This window comes from Staurois parvus, unplaced genomic scaffold (genome assembly GCF_062004578.1).
Source record: "Staurois parvus isolate SC_StPar_1 unplaced genomic scaffold, SC_StPar_1.0 ptg000659l, whole genome shotgun sequence".
Lineage (NCBI taxonomy): Eukaryota > Metazoa > Chordata > Amphibia > Anura > Ranidae > Staurois > Staurois parvus.
Window position 1 is genome coordinate 1,137,826 of NW_028318455.1, and position 19,469 is coordinate 1,157,294.

At 43.0% G+C, this 19,469-nt stretch overlaps 1 protein-coding gene across 2 annotated transcripts in view; it reads left to right on the plus strand.

Moving 5' to 3' along the window:
* Positions 1–19,469, plus strand: part of CACTIN (cactin, spliceosome C complex subunit) — a 201,940-nt gene that overhangs the window by 150,750 nt on the left and 31,721 nt on the right. For both annotated transcript variants that reach the window (XM_089694313.1, XM_089694314.1), the window contains exon 9: positions 18,262–18,539. In XM_089694313.1, the coding sequence (XP_089550439.1) occupies positions 18,262–18,539 (278 nt within the window). The remainder of the gene's footprint in view (positions 1–18,261; positions 18,540–19,469) is intronic.

Genomic DNA, 19,469 nt, shown 5'->3' on the forward strand with positions numbered 1-19,469 from the left:
ATCTGGCACCAGGGGGATGTAGCCAGGGATGGGTGTGGAAGAGAGGAAGAGGCTCCCACACTGCTCCGGGGCCAGGGGCGATGTGTTCAGCGTGGATGGGAATGAGCTGCTGGGTTGGAAGCCACACCGACACTGCCAGAGGTGAGATTAATGATGCCCAGCAGTGCCGTCTGTCAGTGCCTCCAGTTGGTGCTATCAGTCAGTGCCCATCATTGCTGCATATCAGTGCATCATCAGTGCCTCCTCATCAATGCCCACCAGTGCTGCCTCATCAGTACTACCTATCTGTGCCGCCTCATCAATGCCCATCAGTGCTGCCTATGTGTGCAGCCTCACCAACGCACATCAAAGAAGAAATATTACCTGTTTGCAAAATTTTATAATAGAAGCAAAGAAAACCTTTTATGTTTTTAATTTTTTGCTCTTTTTTCATTTATAGTGCAAAAAATAAAACACCCAGTGGTGATTAAATACCACCAAAAAAAGCTCTATTTGTGTGAAAAAATGAGTGTTGCATGACCGCTCAATTGTCATTGTCTAGTGCAACAGCACTGAAAGCTGAAAATTGGTCTGGGCAGGAAGGGGGTAGAAGTGCCTGGTAGGCAAGTGGTTAATTGCAGTGTTGGCACTTTGAAATAAAAAAGTTGGTTTTGTGTTGCAGTTTTGGGCACTCGGGCTCAAAAAGGTTCGCCATCACTGATCTATACCATAGTTTGTAGATGCTATAACTTTCACACAAAGCAATCAATATACACTTACTGGGATTTTTTTCACCAAAAACATGTAGCAGAATACATTTTGGCTTAAATTTATAACTAACTTTGAGTTTACTATATATTTTTTATAGGTGAAAGTAAAAAATATAGTTTTTCTTCAAAATATTTTGTCTTTTTTTGTTTATAGCGTGAAAAATAAAAAACGCACAGGTGATCAAATACCACCGAAAGAAAGCTCTATTTATGTGAAAAAAAGGACGTAAATTTTGTTTAGGTGCAGCATTGCATGACCGCGCAATTATCAGTTGAATTAGTGCAGCGCCGAGTAGCAAAAAGAGGCCTGGTCATTAAGGGGGGTAAATCCTCAGGAGCTCAAGTGGTTAAAGCGTGACATGTTAGGCATCTATTTACACGGCATAACATCATCTTTTCTTTTTTACCAAACAATAGGGTATTAGATTATGATTTTGTGATTTAACATTAATTAAAGTGTATTTAAAAAAAAAAATTGTATTTGAAAAACCACTGTGCAAATACCATGTGAAATTGCAACACCTGCACACACACTGCTCCAAAAAATTAAAGGAACACTTTGAAAACACATCAGATCTCAATGGGGGAAAAATATCATACTGGATATCTATACTGATATGGACTGGGTAATGTGTTAGGAACGTAAGGATTCCCCATCGTTTGATGGAAATTAAAATAGCCTACAGAGGACTGAATTCAAAGACACCCTGTAAATCACCTAATTTCAGTCAGGGTGCCATTGTCTAGCCCCTGCAATGGGCAAACTACGGCCCGCAGGCCGTATATGGCCCAGCGGACCTTTTAATCCGGCCCGCGGAGCGTGATACTGTCAGGATGGCTGTCAGGATGTGTGTAGGCGGGGCAGCTAGGCTCCTCTCACAATCCACCCTGAAGACTGGTGTAGCATGAAAATCTGTCTCCTATGAGAATCTGTCCCCCTCGACGTATCTGCGCATGTGCCGGAGATCGCCGATCGGCTGCCAATGTTTGAAACTGGCACATGCGCAGATACGTCGAGGGGGACAGATCCTCATAGGAGACAGATTTTCATGCTACACCGGAACGGCGCGGGAACACGGCGAGAGGAACGCGCGGAGCAAAGGTAAGTGAATTGACACAGGGGGGACTTGGGGACTTAATATGGGGGATGAATTAATATGGGGAATGAATTACTATATGGGGGATGAATTACTATGGGGGATGAATTACTATATGGGGGATGAATTACTATATGGGGGATGAATTACGATGGGGGATGAATTACGATGGGGGATGAATTACTATAGGGGGGATGAATTACTATGGGGGATGAATTACTATATGGGGGATTAATTACTATGCTTACTATGGGGGAATATTACTATACTTACTATGGATGACACATACACATCATTCATTTACTCTTGGTCCGGCCCCCGGGTCCAATATATGAACCCATTGCGGCCCTCAAGTCAAAAAGTTTGCCCACCCCTGGTCTAGCCTGTAGAGGTCTGTGTATCCCTCCATGGATATGGCTCCCCAGACCTTCACTGATCCATCCACATTGATGGTGTCCTGGGGTATTTCCTCCCACATCTGGACCAGGGTATCACTGAACTCTTGGACAGTCTGAGATGCAACCTGGTGGTGTTGGATGCACTGAAACATGATATCCCAGAGGTGTTCTATTGGATTCAGCTCAGGCAAGCGTGGGGGCCATTCAATGGTATCAATTCTTTTATTACTTCAGGAACTGCCTGCATACTCGTGCCACATGTGGCCGGGTATTTTCATATACCAGGAGGAACCCAGGACCCACTACACCAGTGTAGGGTCTGACAGTGGGTCCAAGGATTTCTTCCCGATACTTAATGGCACTCATGGTGCCATTGTCTAGCCTGTAGAGGTCTGTGTGTCCCTCCATGGATATGCCTCCCCAGACCATCACTGATCCACCACCAAAACCGTCATGGTGAACAATGTTACAGGCAGCATAATGTTCTCCACGGCTTCTCCAGACCCTTTCATGTCTGTCACATGTGCTCAGGGTGAACCTGCTCTCATCTGTGAAAAGCACAGGGCGCCAGTGGTGGACCTGCCAATTCTGGTGTTCAATGGCAAATGCCAATGGAGCTGTGTGGTGCCAGGCAGTGAGCACAGGAAGTCGGGCCCTCAGGCCACCCTCATGAAGTCTGTTTCTGATTGTTTGGTCAGGGACCTTCACACCAGTGGTCTGCTGGACGTCATTTGGTAGGGCTCTGGCAGTGCTCATCCTGTTCCTCCTTGCACAAAGGAGCAGATACTGGCCCTGCTGATGGGTTACGGACCTTCTACAGCCCTGTTCAGCTCTCCTAGAGTAACTGCCTGTCCCTTGGAATCTCCTCCATGCTCTTGAGACTGTGCTGGGAGACACAGCAAGCCTTCTGGCAATGGCACGTATTGCTGCGCCATCCTGGAGGAGTTGGACTGCCTGTGCAACCTCACAGGATGGCACAGGCAGATGCAAATGCAAAACTAGTGAATAACAGTCAGAAAAGATGAGTAGAGAAAAAAATGTCAGTGGCCTCCACCTGTAAAACAGTTACTATTTTGAGGGTTGTCTCATTGTTGCCCATCTAGTGCACCTGTTGTTAATTTCATTAACACCAAAGCAGCAGAAATTGACTAACAACCCCCTCTGCTACTTAACTGACCAGATCAATATCCCACGAGTTTGTCTTGATGCTATACTGATTTGAGCAGTGTATATATAATGTTTGGGGGTTCTAAGTTTCTAGCAAAAAAATACTGATTTTTAAATGAAAACAAAAAGTGTCAGAATTGGCTTGGTCTTAAAATAGTTAAATGACAGTAATTCACCACCAATTAATATTTGGTGAAGGTTACATTGGCTGCTTTTATAAATCTCCCAAACTTGAAATTTTGAACAGACGTTACCCTATACTTCTTGTCAGTGGACTTCTCAGTGTTGTCTACTTTCTTTTTCCAGTGAACTAAAGTAGAATGGGTACTGTATAAACAAGAGGCTATCCTACACTTGCTATGGCCTACCTGATCTCCAGTTGTTACCTCCTGATAATACTCTGGGTGAGATGAACCTTGGTAGTACCAGTGGTCGGTCAACAAGGGGGTATGAGTAACAGCTCTGGCGTAACAACAGGGGTCGCAGTTGTGACCTGGCCCCTACTCCAGGGGGCCCTGGGGACTGCCTGTCAACTCCTGTTGTTTAAAGCAAATCGTGTGTATGTGCAGAAGATCAAAAGAAAAGAAAAAGAATGAGATAGGAATAGATCGAGAAGAAAGTAAGATCAAAGAGCTGGAGGGATCCAGCATAGAAAAAAAAAAAAGATAACAGAAAGAGAGACGGAGAACATAGGGATATGTAACCGAAAATAAGAGGCTATAAGACCGCAAGTTCATGTCATGGCACAGAAATTAGGACATTGGGATGCAGCGCATCTGTATGTGTTAGAGAGTGACATTGAAGGAGCTCTTCGCCCGCTATCAGTAGAGAGGAGTGAAAGAGGATATGAGGGTATAGCGCAAGGTGAAAAGAAGGTAGAACATAGTACTAGTATAGGAATAGTTGAAAGGGAGCACCGCAAAAGGTAGTATAACATACATTTGCCCCCATGGACAAAGATATCACAATGCATCATGGAATAACAGAAAAAAAAACATGTACCTAAATTAGAGAACCCCGGGGGGAGGGCTAAGGCTCAAAAGTGGGGGATACTCTCAAGATGTATTGACCCCACTTTCGGGTGTATTTTTCCGCTCCATGTATGGAAGGAGAAGTATATGTGCTGAGCCGATCCATATGAAGTAGGAAATTCAGGTCCTGCTTGACATCTAAGATGCTGGGGGGGGGGGGGGGGGTAGTTGGAGACCAATTTTTTTTAAGATAGACCTCCTCGCAGCCATCAAGCAGGTGGAAAGCCACGGTTTGGTGGCTCTGAGCAGAGCAAGTTGCGTGTGTGGTGTAGTAGACATGGAAGCGTCCAAATTGCCAAAGAGATGGAGCAGCGGGCCTTTGGGTAGCTGAAGAGTAGTGATGAAGAGTATGAAGTTCAAAAGTTGGTTCCAGAAGGTAGAGATCGGTGGGCAGAGCCAAAAATCTATGATGTAGTGACGGCTTGTGAGTTCCACATAATGGGCAGATAGAAGCCGAAGGATCTGTTCATGTGTACAAGCAAGGCATATAAGTGTGATGCATAATTTTGAATTGCTGCTCCTGCCAAAATTCAGTTGTATTGAATGCACAGGTAGTATTAAAGCCAGTGAGGATTTGCTCTGCAGTAATAGCATTGTCAAAGTCTCGTATCCACGATTTGATAGAGGAGGAGGATTCTAGTGGTTTCGCATAGTGCATGTTTAGTTGGCCATAAATATTAAATATTTTTTATTCCTTACAAGAACTTCAAGCATAGTTGTGCAGAAGCGGGTAGATCTTATCGGAGCTAGAGAGTTCACAAAATTCTTGACTTGTAAGATGTATAAGAAATGATGGGAAGGCAAATTGAATGAACTGAGAATTTGTTGGAGCAGAAGGGGAGAGCCTGATGCGGAGTCATACAATTGGCTAACAAGTCTAAGACCCTAGGTATACCATATTTCATATGCTGCATGATGCTGAGAAACATAAAAAGGATTGTGGTGGATAGGAAGAAATCGAGATAGCCAGGGAGGAACTCCTAGTCTACGTCTGACCTCCCTCATGAGTGGATTGTGTTTGAGATGGAAAGGAAGTGAGTTGGAGTTTGAATGTAAAAGGGCCGAAAGATCAAACGGCAGATTCAAGTTGATAACTGGAAAACACGAATGATTGGGATAGCCAGTCTTAACAAACACGTAAGATGCAAGATGCTGAAAGAGTTAACATCCACATGTTATTCATCCTGTCAACAAGCCTTGTCAGATGAAATATTTTCTCCCTCTGCACAGCCTCCTCCTCACATGCCCTGTGATGTCTTATCTAGAACTGCATACAAGATGAAAAGAGAACAAGAAAAGTTGCAGCTGTTCTGAGGCTGAGAGCCTGTCTCCCTATGTAAGTCCAGTCAGTTCTCAGTGTAGGGCAGACAAGGAATCACCTTTGTCTACACTGGTATCTGCTTACAAATATTCAGAATAATTGGAGAGGTATATCTAAATGTGGACAGCTTCTCCAAAATCTTTTGAATTACCCTCTCAATCTGTAAATAAAGATCTTATTTTGAGTATGTTGGCGCACAGTGGAAGCGGTGGCTGGTAGTGGGGGTCCCCAGGTCAACTTTTGCATCAGGGCCCACAAGCTTCAAGTTACGTCTCTGAGTAACATGCAAGCCAGTTCATATTTTCTAGACTTTCAGAGATAATAGTTGGCATACAGTAGATATAAAAAGTCTACACACCCGTTAAAATGCCAGGTTTCTCTGATGTAAAAAAATAAGAGAAAGATAAATCATTTCTAAACTTTTTCCACCTTTAATATATCCTATAAACTGTACAACTCAGTTGAACAACAAACTGAAATCTGTTAAGTGGAGGGAAGTAAACATAAAAAACTAAAATAATATGGTTGCATAAATGTTCACACCCTTGAACTAATTGAATCACCTTGTTGAATCACCTTCTGAATTTTTTATAGCACTCAGTCTTTTTCGGTATGAGTCCTATCAGCATGGCACATCTTGACTTGGCAATATTTGCCCACTCTTCCTTGCAAAAACAATCCAAATCTGTCAGATTGCAAGGGCATCTCCTGTGCACAGCCCTCTTCAGATCACCCCACAGATTTTCGATTGGATTCAGGTCTGGGCCCTGGCTGGGCCATTCCAAAACGTTAATCTCCTTCTGGTCAATCCATTCCTTTTTTGATTTGGATGTATGTTTTGGGTCGTCATGCTGAAAGATGAAGTTCCTCTTCATGTTCAGCTTTCTAGCAGAAGCCTGAAGGTTTTGTGCCAATATTGACTGGTATTTGGAACTGTTCATAATTCCCTCTACCTTGACTAAAGCCCCCATTCCAGCTGAAGAAAAACAGCCCCAAAGCATGATGCTGCCACCACCATGCTTCACTGTGGGTATGGTGTTCTTTTGGTGATGTGCAGTGTTGTTTTTGCACCAAACATATCTTTTGCAATTATGGCCAGAATGTTTAACCTTGGTTTCATCAGACCATAACACATTTTCCCACATGCTTTTGGGAGACTTCAGATGTGTTTTAGCAAAAATTAGCTGGGCTTGGATGTTTTTCTTCATAAGAAAAGGCTTCCATCTTGCCACTCTACCCCATAGCCCAGATATATGAAGTGCAGCTCTCCCTCCTCTGCAGCCAAGATGGCCGACGGTATGGAGGCACAGCAGCAACACAGCACCACACAGCCACAGCGCCTCAGGAACCACAGGTTCCAGCAGATCAATATGACAAAATTGCTCAGGCTGTGGCTGCACTTCTTTCACCTATGATCACGCTGGTTGTGGACCCCGTGGTATCGCTGGGCATTGATCAAATCAGAAAAGAGCTGAGCGAACAGGCGAAACGCTTATCTGAAATTAAGCAACGACTCTCGGATCTGGAGGATGATGTCCACTCCATTACTGCAGGTACGCTACAAGTCGCACGCACGCAGCAATCAATTCTAGATTATTTGGGTGATTTGGAAAATCGCTCACGCATTGTTGGCCTTCCCGAATCGGTCAATGCAGGCAGCCTATTGGATCTATGCTCCACACGCATTCCTGCGACCTTGGGCCTTACCGCGCAATGTATAGCGGAAGGAGCGCAACACTTGGGCTCACCATCAAATGACAGACGCACACCACGGTCTATCATAGCCAAGTACCTCAATTACGCTGATAGACTGGCTATTCTGAACTCTTTCCAAAATTTTCACTCACTGCAAATTGATGGCCACAAATTGTTGAACTTTGCGGACTATTCCCAAGAAGTATCACGCAAAAGAAAGGTTCTCAACCCATCTGCACTTCCCTACACCAGAGAGGCCTGAAATTCACCCTTGCATACCCAGCTATCTTACGGCTCTCCACATCCTCTGGGGAGGCCAAAACCTTTGTCCAACTGGAGGAGGCACTTCATTTTATACACACCTATCTGGATGACATCACTGATCCGCCAAACCTTCAACACGCACTTCGGGATAAAGGACCCAGAGATCAACGCAGTCCACGTAAAGATCCTCCCAAAAGGCAAAGAGTGAACCACCTTGCAAGCAATCTTCAACCTCCTTGAACATACTCCTGCCTCTCTGCAGGCCCTTTCATACGGGACGGTGTCGTTCTCCAGTCCTGAGACCTCTTCATGTTTTTCCATTTGCTCAGCCCTTGAGCTGAGCGGCTCTCAGTTACCGTATCCTTATTATGCATATATATGATCACTCTAACTTGTTTTTATGCTGTGTCTGTTACCGATGTTACAGACTTTTGACATATCCTGTTGATATTACCTTTTTGATATGTTCCCCAGGGTTCTCTTTTCTACGGCCACATTATCGGCAATCTTGTAAAGTCATAACTTTCATAAGCCTAGAGTGGGTTTGCACCTTATAATTTCCAAGTTACACGGGTCGTGGTGAGAATCATGCGGAATAAGGTGAAGTCCAGGCTACCTAGGTGGTTATGTTCACACATTTGTTGGATAATGAACCCCTGTTGGGTCTTATCCATACCCTTCCTACCTCCCCTCCTCATCTTTCACCTTTCACCCTGCTCATCCCTCTCTTCTCTGAAGTACCAAGGTCCTCTCCCCACGAGCTAACGAACTACATCCAGGCTCTACGTTGGCAGTGGGCGGTGGAGGAACCATCCCTACCTCCGAAACGCGACAGTCACACCTTTCAATATACCACTAACACAATTTCAAAATGATTTCCATCATCGGGAGGACAGATTGAAAAACACAACCCACCCAGTACCTAACTTTTGGGGCTCTCCTCCAAATACCTCGGTTTTAGCTGACTTCACTGAAGCCTCACATCTGACAGACATATGGCATTTATCTCACCCAGACGGCAGGGATTATACCTTTTACTCACATGCTCACCTCTTCCTCTCAAGGATCTTTTTTGCAATCCTCTTCTGGTACAAAATATTACTATTTCCACCATTCATGATATAGCTATCTCCGACCATGCCTCAATCTCTGTGATCCTGTAATACCTGGATTCAGGCACTTCTCCCCGAATCTGGCGCTTTCCCTTTTACCTGCCAACAATAAAGACCTCCTTCAAGTAATTGCCACAACATGGGCTGACTTTGTCGCAACAAATGTAGCTCATCGCTCCACTCCAAATTTGTTCTGGGAGACTGGCAAGGCTGTATTGAGGGGCAAAATAATAGCTTTTGCCTCGGCATATAAAAAGAGAGTACTACTCAAGTTCTCAGCAGCTAGTGATTCATTGAGAAAAGCTCGGAGAAGGCTCTCAAACTCCAATTCCTTCAATAACCGAAAACTCTGGCTCAAAGCCAAACACCAATTGTACATGTTGGCTAAAGCACAAGAAACCATGCACCAGTCATATCTCGACTTACAATATCATAAATTTGGCAATAAACTATGTAGAAAACCCTTCACTCCTACTCATTTTGCAGCCTTGAAAGACGCCCAGGGATCCTTGCGGTCCACACTGAATGAAATGATTTCTATTCTAGAACAATTTTATGCCCAATTATATGGCTCAGACCCAATAGATATCCCTCGTGCCAACGCATTCTTGGAACAAATTAATCTTCCACAGGTTGATTCGGCCGCTCTTTCTGATCTCAACTCTCCTGTTCAGGTAATTCGGACATTACCTTAGCGATTCAAACGTTGGCCAATGACACAGCAGAATTCTATAAACTGACATCCAAAATTCTCACCCCAACTGTACTGTCGGTATTCCAGAGTATTCAAAACGGAGGTAGCTACAGTTGCAAGAAAAAGTATGTGAACCCCTTGGAATTACGTGGAGTTTTGCATGAATTGGGCATAAAATGTGCTCTGAACGTCATCTAAGTCACAACAATAGAAGAGCACAGTTTGCTGAACATAATATTACACAAACATCAGATGTTGCCATGGTTTAATTGCACATAACATGTAAATATTCACAGTGCAGGGAGGAAAAAGTATGTGAACCTTTGGACTTAATAACTGGTTGACCCTCCTTTGGCAGCAATAACCTCAACCAAACATTTCCTGTAGTTGCAGATCAGACCTGCACAACGATCTGGAGTCATTTTGGACCACTCCTCTTCACAAAACTGTTTCAGTGTAGTAATATTCTTGGGATGTCTGGTGTGAATCGCTCTCTTAAGGTCATGCCACAGCATTTCAATCGGGTTGAGGTCAGGACTCTTACTGGGCCACTCCAGAAGGCGTATATCCTGTGCTGTTGCAGCCATTGTTTTGTTGAATTACTTGTATGCTTTGGGTCATTGTCCTGTTGCATCCCCCATCCTCTGCGGAGCTTCAGTTGGCGGACAGATGGTCGTACGTTTTCCTGCAAAATGTCTTAATAAACTCTGGAATTCATTTTCCCATCAATGACAACAATCCGTCCAGGCCCTGAGGCAGCAAAGCAGCCCCAAACCATGATGCTCCCTCCGCCATGTTTTACAGTGGGGATGAGGTTTTGATGTTGGTGTGCTGTGCCTTTTTTTCTCCACACGTAGTGTTGTGTGTTCTTCCCAAACAACTCAATCTTGGTTTCATCTGTCCACAGTATATTTTGCCAGTAGTGCTGTGGAACATCCAGGTGCTCTTTTGCAAACTTCAAACGTGCTGGAATATTCTTTTTGGACAGCAATGGCTTCCTCCGTGGTGTCCTCCCATGTACTCCATTCTTGTTTAATATTTTCCTTATTGTAGATGTGTCAATAAAAATGTTAGCATGTGCCAGAGATTTCTGTAGGTCTTTAGCTGACACTCTGGGATTCTTCTTTACCTCATGCAGCATTCTGCGCTGTGCTCTTGCAGTCATTTTTACAGGACGACCACGCCTAGGGAGAGTAGCAACAGTGCTAAACTTTCTCCATTTGTAGACAGTCTGTCTTACCGTGGACACATGAACATCAAGGCTTTTGGAGATACTTTTGTAACCCTTTCCAGCTTCATGCAAGTCAACAATTCTTGATCGTAGGTCTTCTGAGAGCTCTTTTCTGCGAGGCATGGTTCACATCAGACAGTGCTTCTTGAAACCAGTAAACCCAAAACAGGTGTGTGTTTTTTAAGGGCAGGACAGCTGTCAGCAACACATCCAATATCATCACACTGATTGGAGTCAGGGTTGGCTCACTCCTGGCTCCAATTAGCTCTGGGAGAAGTCATTAAGCTAGGGCCTCACATACTTTTTCCTCCCTGCACTGTGAATGTTTACATGTTATGTGCAATTAAACCATGGCAACATCTAATTTTTGTGTAGTATTATGTTCAGCAGACTGTGTTTTTCTATTGTGACTTAGATGACGTTTAGAGCACATTTTATGCCCAATTCATGCAAAACTCCACGTAATCCCAAGGGGTTCACATACTTTTTCTTGCAACTGTACATAAAGTGACTAGTGTAAAAATCCTCATAAATAATATACTTCAATAACCAAGTATCCAAATAATACAAAGAATCTCAATACAGTTGATGTGTAACAGTGCCTATATCTTCATAAAGGTGCTCCAGTGCTGGTGCAAAATGGTGAGCATAAATCCTAAATGGCAGGCATGCCCCCTCACCTCCTTGATGCGACCCACAAGGGTCAACACGCCTTTTGGATCTCCCTGGATCCTACAGGTAATGACTCTCCAGACCACTCAGGTTCCACAGCCCCTTATTGGTAATCTCCTCCAATATAAATCACTCCTCCATATACAGGTACCGCAGTGTATATGTCAATAGGTGAACATCATATTAGGACCATAAATGGATAAAAAACAGATCTCCCATAGTGCAACACTGTTTATTAGTATAAGAACATATAAAAATCGCCAAGTTTCAACTCACATATAAGCAGATCAGTCAGGCTTTTCCACCACTAAGCATGGGTGTACTGCATTCAATTTGGAGTAGTAAGATGGCGTTCCACCGAAAGTGCGTCACCACGCCGCATCTACATGTTTCGTCACGCTCGCGTGACTTCCTCAGGATAACATCATGGTGACTGAAGGCTTGTTTTTATAGGAGGACATAACTGTCAATCAATCAGCGGTGGGAGGTCCGCCACAGCCATTTTGTAGTAGTCTATACCAAAATAAGGACACTAACAATGCGGCCATTTTCTTGAGGATCTAACTGATTGTGCATTGAATGACATGTAACATGTCATTCTATCAGCGGTGGGAAGATCCGCCGTGGCCATATTTCAGTAGTCTCTACTACATCGAGGACATTAATAGCATGACCATTTGTCAGGGGTTCTAGCTGGTAAACATATAGTTATATACCAAATGGCATGCCACTCGATCCACACCCTATCTGTAAACCTGCTATATACATATCTACTTGTGTAAACTATGCAGTATATACTAATAGAATAATTACATAAATAAATCATAGTGTAAAACTCCCGATATATATCCCATAACTATTGCCTGAGATTTTTAAATACCTTTTTATCATTTATTGAGAGTCCTATATGAGGTCATAGGCAATGTAGTTCAGGCGGTCAGGATTTAATTGAGTTTGGCGGCACAGGTCAGCAATCCTGGTTTGTGTTGCCAGAAGGGCCCAGAAAGGGCAGGTAGCATCCAGGTCAACTATTACTCATTGGATCTGCCAGTCTTCGGTTCATACATTCACATGGTTCTAGCAGGTGGATGTCAGAGCCACGAAGGATATTGTCTTTGGCCGCAGCATATTACAAATGGCGGAGTAGGTCCTTTGGATTAATGGCAGTGGCTATTATGGTGTCACCCACCCCTCAAAGTATTTTAGGTTTTTTTTTGCTTTAGGACATCCCACATAGTCATGAGTAGCCTGCTCTGTGTCCTGTGATGTACGATAAAGAAAATTTGGATTTTTTTTTCTACATACTTGTAAAATCCAATTCTTGGAGTACATCATGGAACACAGAGGTCCCTCCCCTCTCTCTGGAATTTCATTGCTTGCTAAAAAAACTTGAAGTACTTCCTGTGTAGGAGGGGTTATATAGATTTTGATACACAGAAATTGATTTTTCAGCTAAGTATATAGAAAAAATAAAATTTTTGTTACAGTTACAGGAGTCTGCTTTGATGCATTTGTACATTGCAATCATATTCCCTTTTAAAATGGTTGTAAACCCCTGAAATTAAAAATGAACAAAATATATTCTCATATAGTATGTACTTGCCTCAGTCACACTTACAGTAATGTGATTCCTGATGGCTTTTTCATTCAGTATCTGCATGAGTCACTTCTGACATTTTTTCCCAACACAAGGTATTCCTTGGAGACAGCCCTGTCTTGATCGCAAGATCGCCGCCACCAACATGCGACAATCTCACGATCGCTGCCACCAATATGTCACGGCGCAAAATCGCCGCCACCAACATGCGACAATCTCATGATCGCTGCCACCAATATGTCACGATTGCGGCGTCAGACCCCAGACCTTCTCACCAAACTCGTGACCGAAGGACCGGCCGATCCAGACCGCGATGTGACGTGCGTAACAATGCGTAACACCCAACTGCACCCTATACAGCGATTTTCCAGCTAATGGGTTTCAATCTGTGCCGGCAGCCTGGATGCGCTTGTTACTAGGTCCGGTTAATTACGCAACTAACCCTTCACTGCCACCACCCCTTTTTGTACAGAGAAAGGGGAAACTCTTTTTATCCAATATACACTGTAATGGTTGAAAAGTCGTCTGTCCAATACGGTCACCACAGGCCGATTGGGCAGAGGATTAAACAAACACAGTAGCGTCTCTTTAGAGGCAGTAATTCGTAAATTGTAATTAAGCACTTTAGAAACAGTTTAACACTTTCAGAAAGAAAGATTTATTACTAAAAGAGTCAAACAGGTGCCATAAAATATTTACAGAAAAAGATGTAACTAAGATATATATATATATATATACATACAAAGAACCATAGCACAGCAGAAAGATAATAGGAAGGAAGTTAAAGGGTTACTTGCCATTTAAGCCTTTGATGTAAGCAGATCCAAGTTGCAGAGCGAAAGGGTCTCCCCTGGTGGTACTGATGTTACAAATGGGAGATGTCTTCAACTTAACTTTTTAGGCCTGCTAGCCTGTGTTTTAAAGTCCCCCAGCAGGGGGGTGGCTCTGAGTAACTGACCAATACTCTGTTTAGGGAGGGATCGTCGGGCGGACTCTGAATTAGAACCAACATCTTCATAATCCATGATATGAAACATAGGGGACAAATTGACTTGAGGAATGTTCATTTAATTCTGTCACCTAAACTGCTAGGTTTTATGAGGTTGCAATCTCTTCAATTCAGGGGAAAAGCTGCCTTATCTGGGTTACGAAGTGAGAAATTTCACATGTCCTTGGGCAGCTAGTCTCTGTCTCTCTTGGGGGGCTTTGTAGCTCTGGGCCCCCTGCTGCTCTACCTGCCAGTGACACTTTTAACACACACACATCTGTCCTTGTGCCTCTCAGGAAGGGAGGGGGAAGGAGAATGAGAAATGAGAAACACAATATATACTCCGTACCAACATGGAGGTGCCTACAAAATGGTTGAACTGCGTACTTCACTGTGTTTTGCGCAGTTTTTGCGACAAGCCCCCTCACCCCAGTACTCAGGAGGTGATTGACAGCCTTAACTGTGCATGTTTCCCTATGAGACTGTGTAGGGGTTTGTCAATTCCCTCAATTCAGTTCTCTGATTACACTCAGCTCTCTACTCTATGCAGCGTGTGACAGCAGATTCGTACCCCTTGCCTCTTGGAAGCTAAGAAATGCTGTATAAACTGTATACTGTGGAAGGCTGTAGAGAGAGGACTTCAGATAAATAGGTACAGCTTATGTATATGGATTTGATTCATCACTTTTTATCAGCTGAGGCTAGTCACTTTATGTAAGGGTTTATTACCATTTTAGCGCCCTTAATAAGTGAGTGAATAACTGCAATCTATGTAATTGATCATTACAGCTGACTTCTTTCTTCCCCCTAATAAATTTTGTTTCCCTTTCTGAACTCCTCCTAATTCAACGTCTTTCCTGAGGATTGCTAACTAAAATTGAACTTCATATTCAAGATGTGGACGAAACAGTGTTTTGTAAAGGGGTAAAATTAAGAAAGTATTTTGCTAGCTATGTTTGGCATCCCATGCTATTGCTAAATCTGTGATCTATAGGAACCCCCAGTTCCTTTTCCATAACTAAATCTTCCAGGGGAGCCCCTAAAAATGTATATTTTGAATGTACCTAATTGGAAAGTAGATTTCCTCAGACATCACTTCCTGGACAAACAGGAATGGGCCCTTCAGCCTGACCTGATACCGTATGCCAGAGATGGATGTGGACATCCAGGCTTCAAGACCAGAAGAAGCTACCTCTGTTCCTTCCTCCAGAAAACAAGAAGTTGCCTTCCTGGCACTGCAATCAGATAATACCTTCATAATTTCTTGGTCTCAGTTCAGGCTAAATTCCTCCAATGCAAATTATACCTTGCCTGCTCCACAAAATAGAGCAAGAATAGAAATTGTTGATTCTCATTGCACCAAAGTGGTGCAGAAGGACCTGGCACACAAACATACTCAGACTACTAGTAGATGACCTATAGTCTCTTTCCAACAGGCCAAACCTGCTGTTTTAGGGCCCTCTGTTCCATTCTACTTTTCAGTCATTGGCTTTAATGACATGGCTGTTGAAGCCCAGGTCTCTTAAGAGACAAATGGGTCTCTTAGTCTGTTGCTCCTACTTTGCTGATAGCAGGAAAATCTACTTCCAGAAAGATCCACTATCGATCCCAGATGATTGAAGGATATCCATGTGCAGTATTAGGGATCGGCATGGAGCTGAAAAGAAAGGATATAAACTATCATGCTGCTGTGGCCACAGAGAGAGCACTAGGCTAAACAAGGGGAGAAATTAAAAGTCATATAACATCACTCAAAAAAAGAGGTGACAGCTCCCCTAAAAGGTCTTGAGTAAACCTAATTTTAATATAAGACAGAAAAGAAAAGAGGGCACCTCTATCTGAGTGTAAATTGTACAAAAAGGCCCAGCTTGTGCTCCAGCTTCCTGAGCTACAGCGGTCTCCTTTCATATCCACCCAGCAGCTTCCTTGCAGAACTCTGCACATGCCAGCTGCTTACCTGCCTATCTCTTACACGGATGACCCTTATTGATCCTTTACTTGGTAAAGACTTTGATCCTATTTTAAATACAGGCACCCCATTGGCCTTATGCCAATCCAGTGGTACCATGCAAGTCAGTCGGTGGTTTCAGAGGGTACAAAATAGAGTTTGACACTCAACCCCTCACTGCTTTATGCTCTCAAATCAATAAAAAAACCTTGAAAGGACATTCATATTTGCAGATGCCCTAAACATCATGAGTAGTTGTGCCAGTAGCCCCACAAGACAGATTTGGTGGTTTCTATCCAAAACTGTTCACCGTACCAGAGCCTAACAGAGCATGTTTATCCTATTTTAGACTTCAGCAAATGCCTTCAGATTCCAAAAATTTGCATGGAATCCACAAAGTTGACTACTGCCTATCTGAGACCAGGGGAATACCTGGTATTTAGACATCCAAGATGCCTATCTGCATATTTCCATTTATCCACGTCATCAGTGATTTGTGCTCCTTGCAAGACATCCAGTTCAGAAGTTATGTAGACAACCTTCTAAAGGATTAATCTCCTTAAGGAGATATGAGTCATTTAGGAGAAGGTCTACAGGAAAATTCAGATGCAGGTTCTCAGTTGGGTAAAACATTTTTAGAATTCTGCTCTCCGGCCTTCTCTTTACTTGGAATACTCGGGTCTGGAAACATCCCAAGCATAGGTCTTTCTTCCAGAAAAAAAAATGATCTCTGTCAATGCTCATGCTCAAGAATTGAGGTCAAAGAGATATCCCTTGATGAGAATCTCCATGAGAGATCTAGGTCTACCATTCACCCAATTTCATTTGAGACCTCTCTAGCACAACATCTTGTCAACCAGGACCAAACATGCCCACTTCTGTTGATCTGCCAATTCCCCTATGCAGAAGCCCCCTCACTTGGTGGATCTCCAACCTAGCCTTAACAATAGTGAAGTCTTACCTTACTTATCACTGGAAAGTTGTAACAATGGATGTCAGTCTTTCAGGCTGGGAGGGAACATGGTCAATGGTGGAAGCCAAAATCCCAATGAACATCCTGGAGCTCAGCGTATGGATGAAAACATACTGTTTAGCAATTTCTGCAGTCCACCATCCAGGAGTAGACAACTGGAACGCAGATCACCTCAGCTGTCACTGTTTGGATCATTAGGAACGGGCCCTTCAACCAGACTCAACAACAAGCTACCTCTTTATGTGGCGAAGGATCCTCTAGCTCTGGCTTTGGATGCCTTGATAGTTCCCTCATCAGTTCTCAGTTGTGGCTAATATATTCCTTTCCCTAGTGCAAAATGTACTTTGCTTGCTCAAAAAGAACAAGAAAGGAAACCGGTTATTCTCATTGCACCAAATTGGTCCAGGAGAACTGGTACTCAGACATACGGAGACGTCTAGCAGACAACCCCTGGTCCCTTTCCAACAGGATAGATCTGCTCTATCAGGGCCTTCTGGTCCATCCTGGCGTTTTAGTTTCTGGCTTTAATAGCATGGCTGTTGAAGCCCAGACCTTAAGAGAGTTTTCTCTGAGTCGGTTATTCCTATCTTGCTAAAAGAAAAAAAAAGACCCTTCTAGAAAGATACCATGATGGTGTGAAAACAGGAAATTCAGTCACAGAGATTACTCTGTATTTTGCATTCTGACGTACCTACAATGAGGTCTTGGCCAGAATATAGCCTTGAGCACTCTGAGAGGTTAGGTTTTCGGCCTTGGCCATTCTTTTCAAAGCCTCTGGCTTTGCTCTTCCCTGTAAAACCTTTATCCAAGGTGTATCTCACATCAAGCTCTCCTTACAGCACTCTGTGCATTCCTGGGATCTAAACTTGGTTCCAACTGCCCTGATTAAACCACCCTTTGAAACCCATCAGGGACGTAGGCAGAGCAAATAAAATATACACCTGATGTTTTTAAAAATTAATTACCAAATGTAAGGCATATGTTTTAAAATTGCTATGAGTGTAATTTTTGTATTCAAAATGATTAGGTTAATGTTGAGTACATCACTGCATATCAAACTGGTCACAAAAGTTTTGATTACCTTAGGACATGAAGGGGGTAAAGACAGGATGTGCAGGAACCCTTTCAGGTCTCTTATTAATATTGGTAACCAGCCTAAAAAGAAAAAACAAAGTAACAAAAATGCATAGGTTGCTGACATCTCCTTCTGAAAATGCGAATTGGCCTTGTTAACTTTCTTTTGTCTTAAATATTCTTTTCTCATTAAATATGTGTTCATTGATGTCAAATATTTTAATAGTTATTTTTTTGCATGTTTTTCCAGCTCAGCTAAGGACGAGTCAGAACAGCCTGGCCCATCTTCTGATGTTTCAGTACGTGATGAATCTGGAAGTGTGCCAGAAGGGGAGGGGAAAGATGAATGTGGGGAGTCTGTGCTTATTGAAGAAGATCTAATACAGCAGAGCCTCAATGATTATGATGTTGGAAGGTACAGCCCAAAACTATTAACCAACCAGGAGCTGCCTTTTGATGCACATATAGTAGACTTTGAAGAAGACCAACAGAGACTAGTATTGTGTAGACAACAGCTGCAAGTGACAGGTAAGATGTTAATATTGTATGCAAACCAGCACGTGAAAAACGACACCATATAGAAATGATATTTGAACAGGTAAGCATAAGATTTTCATTTTAAAAATGTCTACAGATAAAAGTGAAATACCTGAACAAACGGCACATAAATTTGACCTGGATTAGGCCTGGCTTAAACTTGTGTGGCTAAATTCTGAGTGTAAGGCAGCCCACTTATTTCAATACAGAGAAACAAGTCCCCCACATGATCATGTGAACCTAACCTTATTTATTCTCATCTAAATTAACATCAGTGCAGATTTTTCATGTGAAAAAATAAGTGCACCCCTACATTTACCACCACATTATGTCCATGTAATTAGAAATGGATATTATGGATTTCGTGCCAAAATAACCTGTTTTTGGAGCATGCAGGTGGAACCTGACATTTAAAAAGCAAATATCTAAGATCTGGGTTTTCTCTTGCTATTGAAATATGTGCTGCTGTCATCATGTGGAGATCAAAAGAGCTCTGTAAGACCCTCACAAAGAAGGTTGTTGATGCTTGTTAATCTAGCAAGGAATTTAAAAAGATTGCTAATTTATTGAACACTGTAAGGAAAATAGTTGACACATGCTAAAATGTCCAGGACTGGTCAATTCTAAGCAAATTCAGCTCAGTAGATGACCATATGATGCTAAAAGAAGTCTCCAAGAACCCCAGAATTTCATTGCGGGATCTGCAGGTTATTCCTGCAGTTAAGCAGTTAAGCTGGCCATACATGGATTAGATCCATGTTTGGCCAGTCTGATTGCACTCCTGTCGATCCATTGATCGAAAAATACAGCCAGCCTGCCTGTTTGGTTTTTTTTTACGTTCGATTACTGCCAGTGTCTATAGCCACTAGTAGTACCCATTGTGTTTCCCCCCCCCCATAAAGGCGCCCCACCACTGTGTTG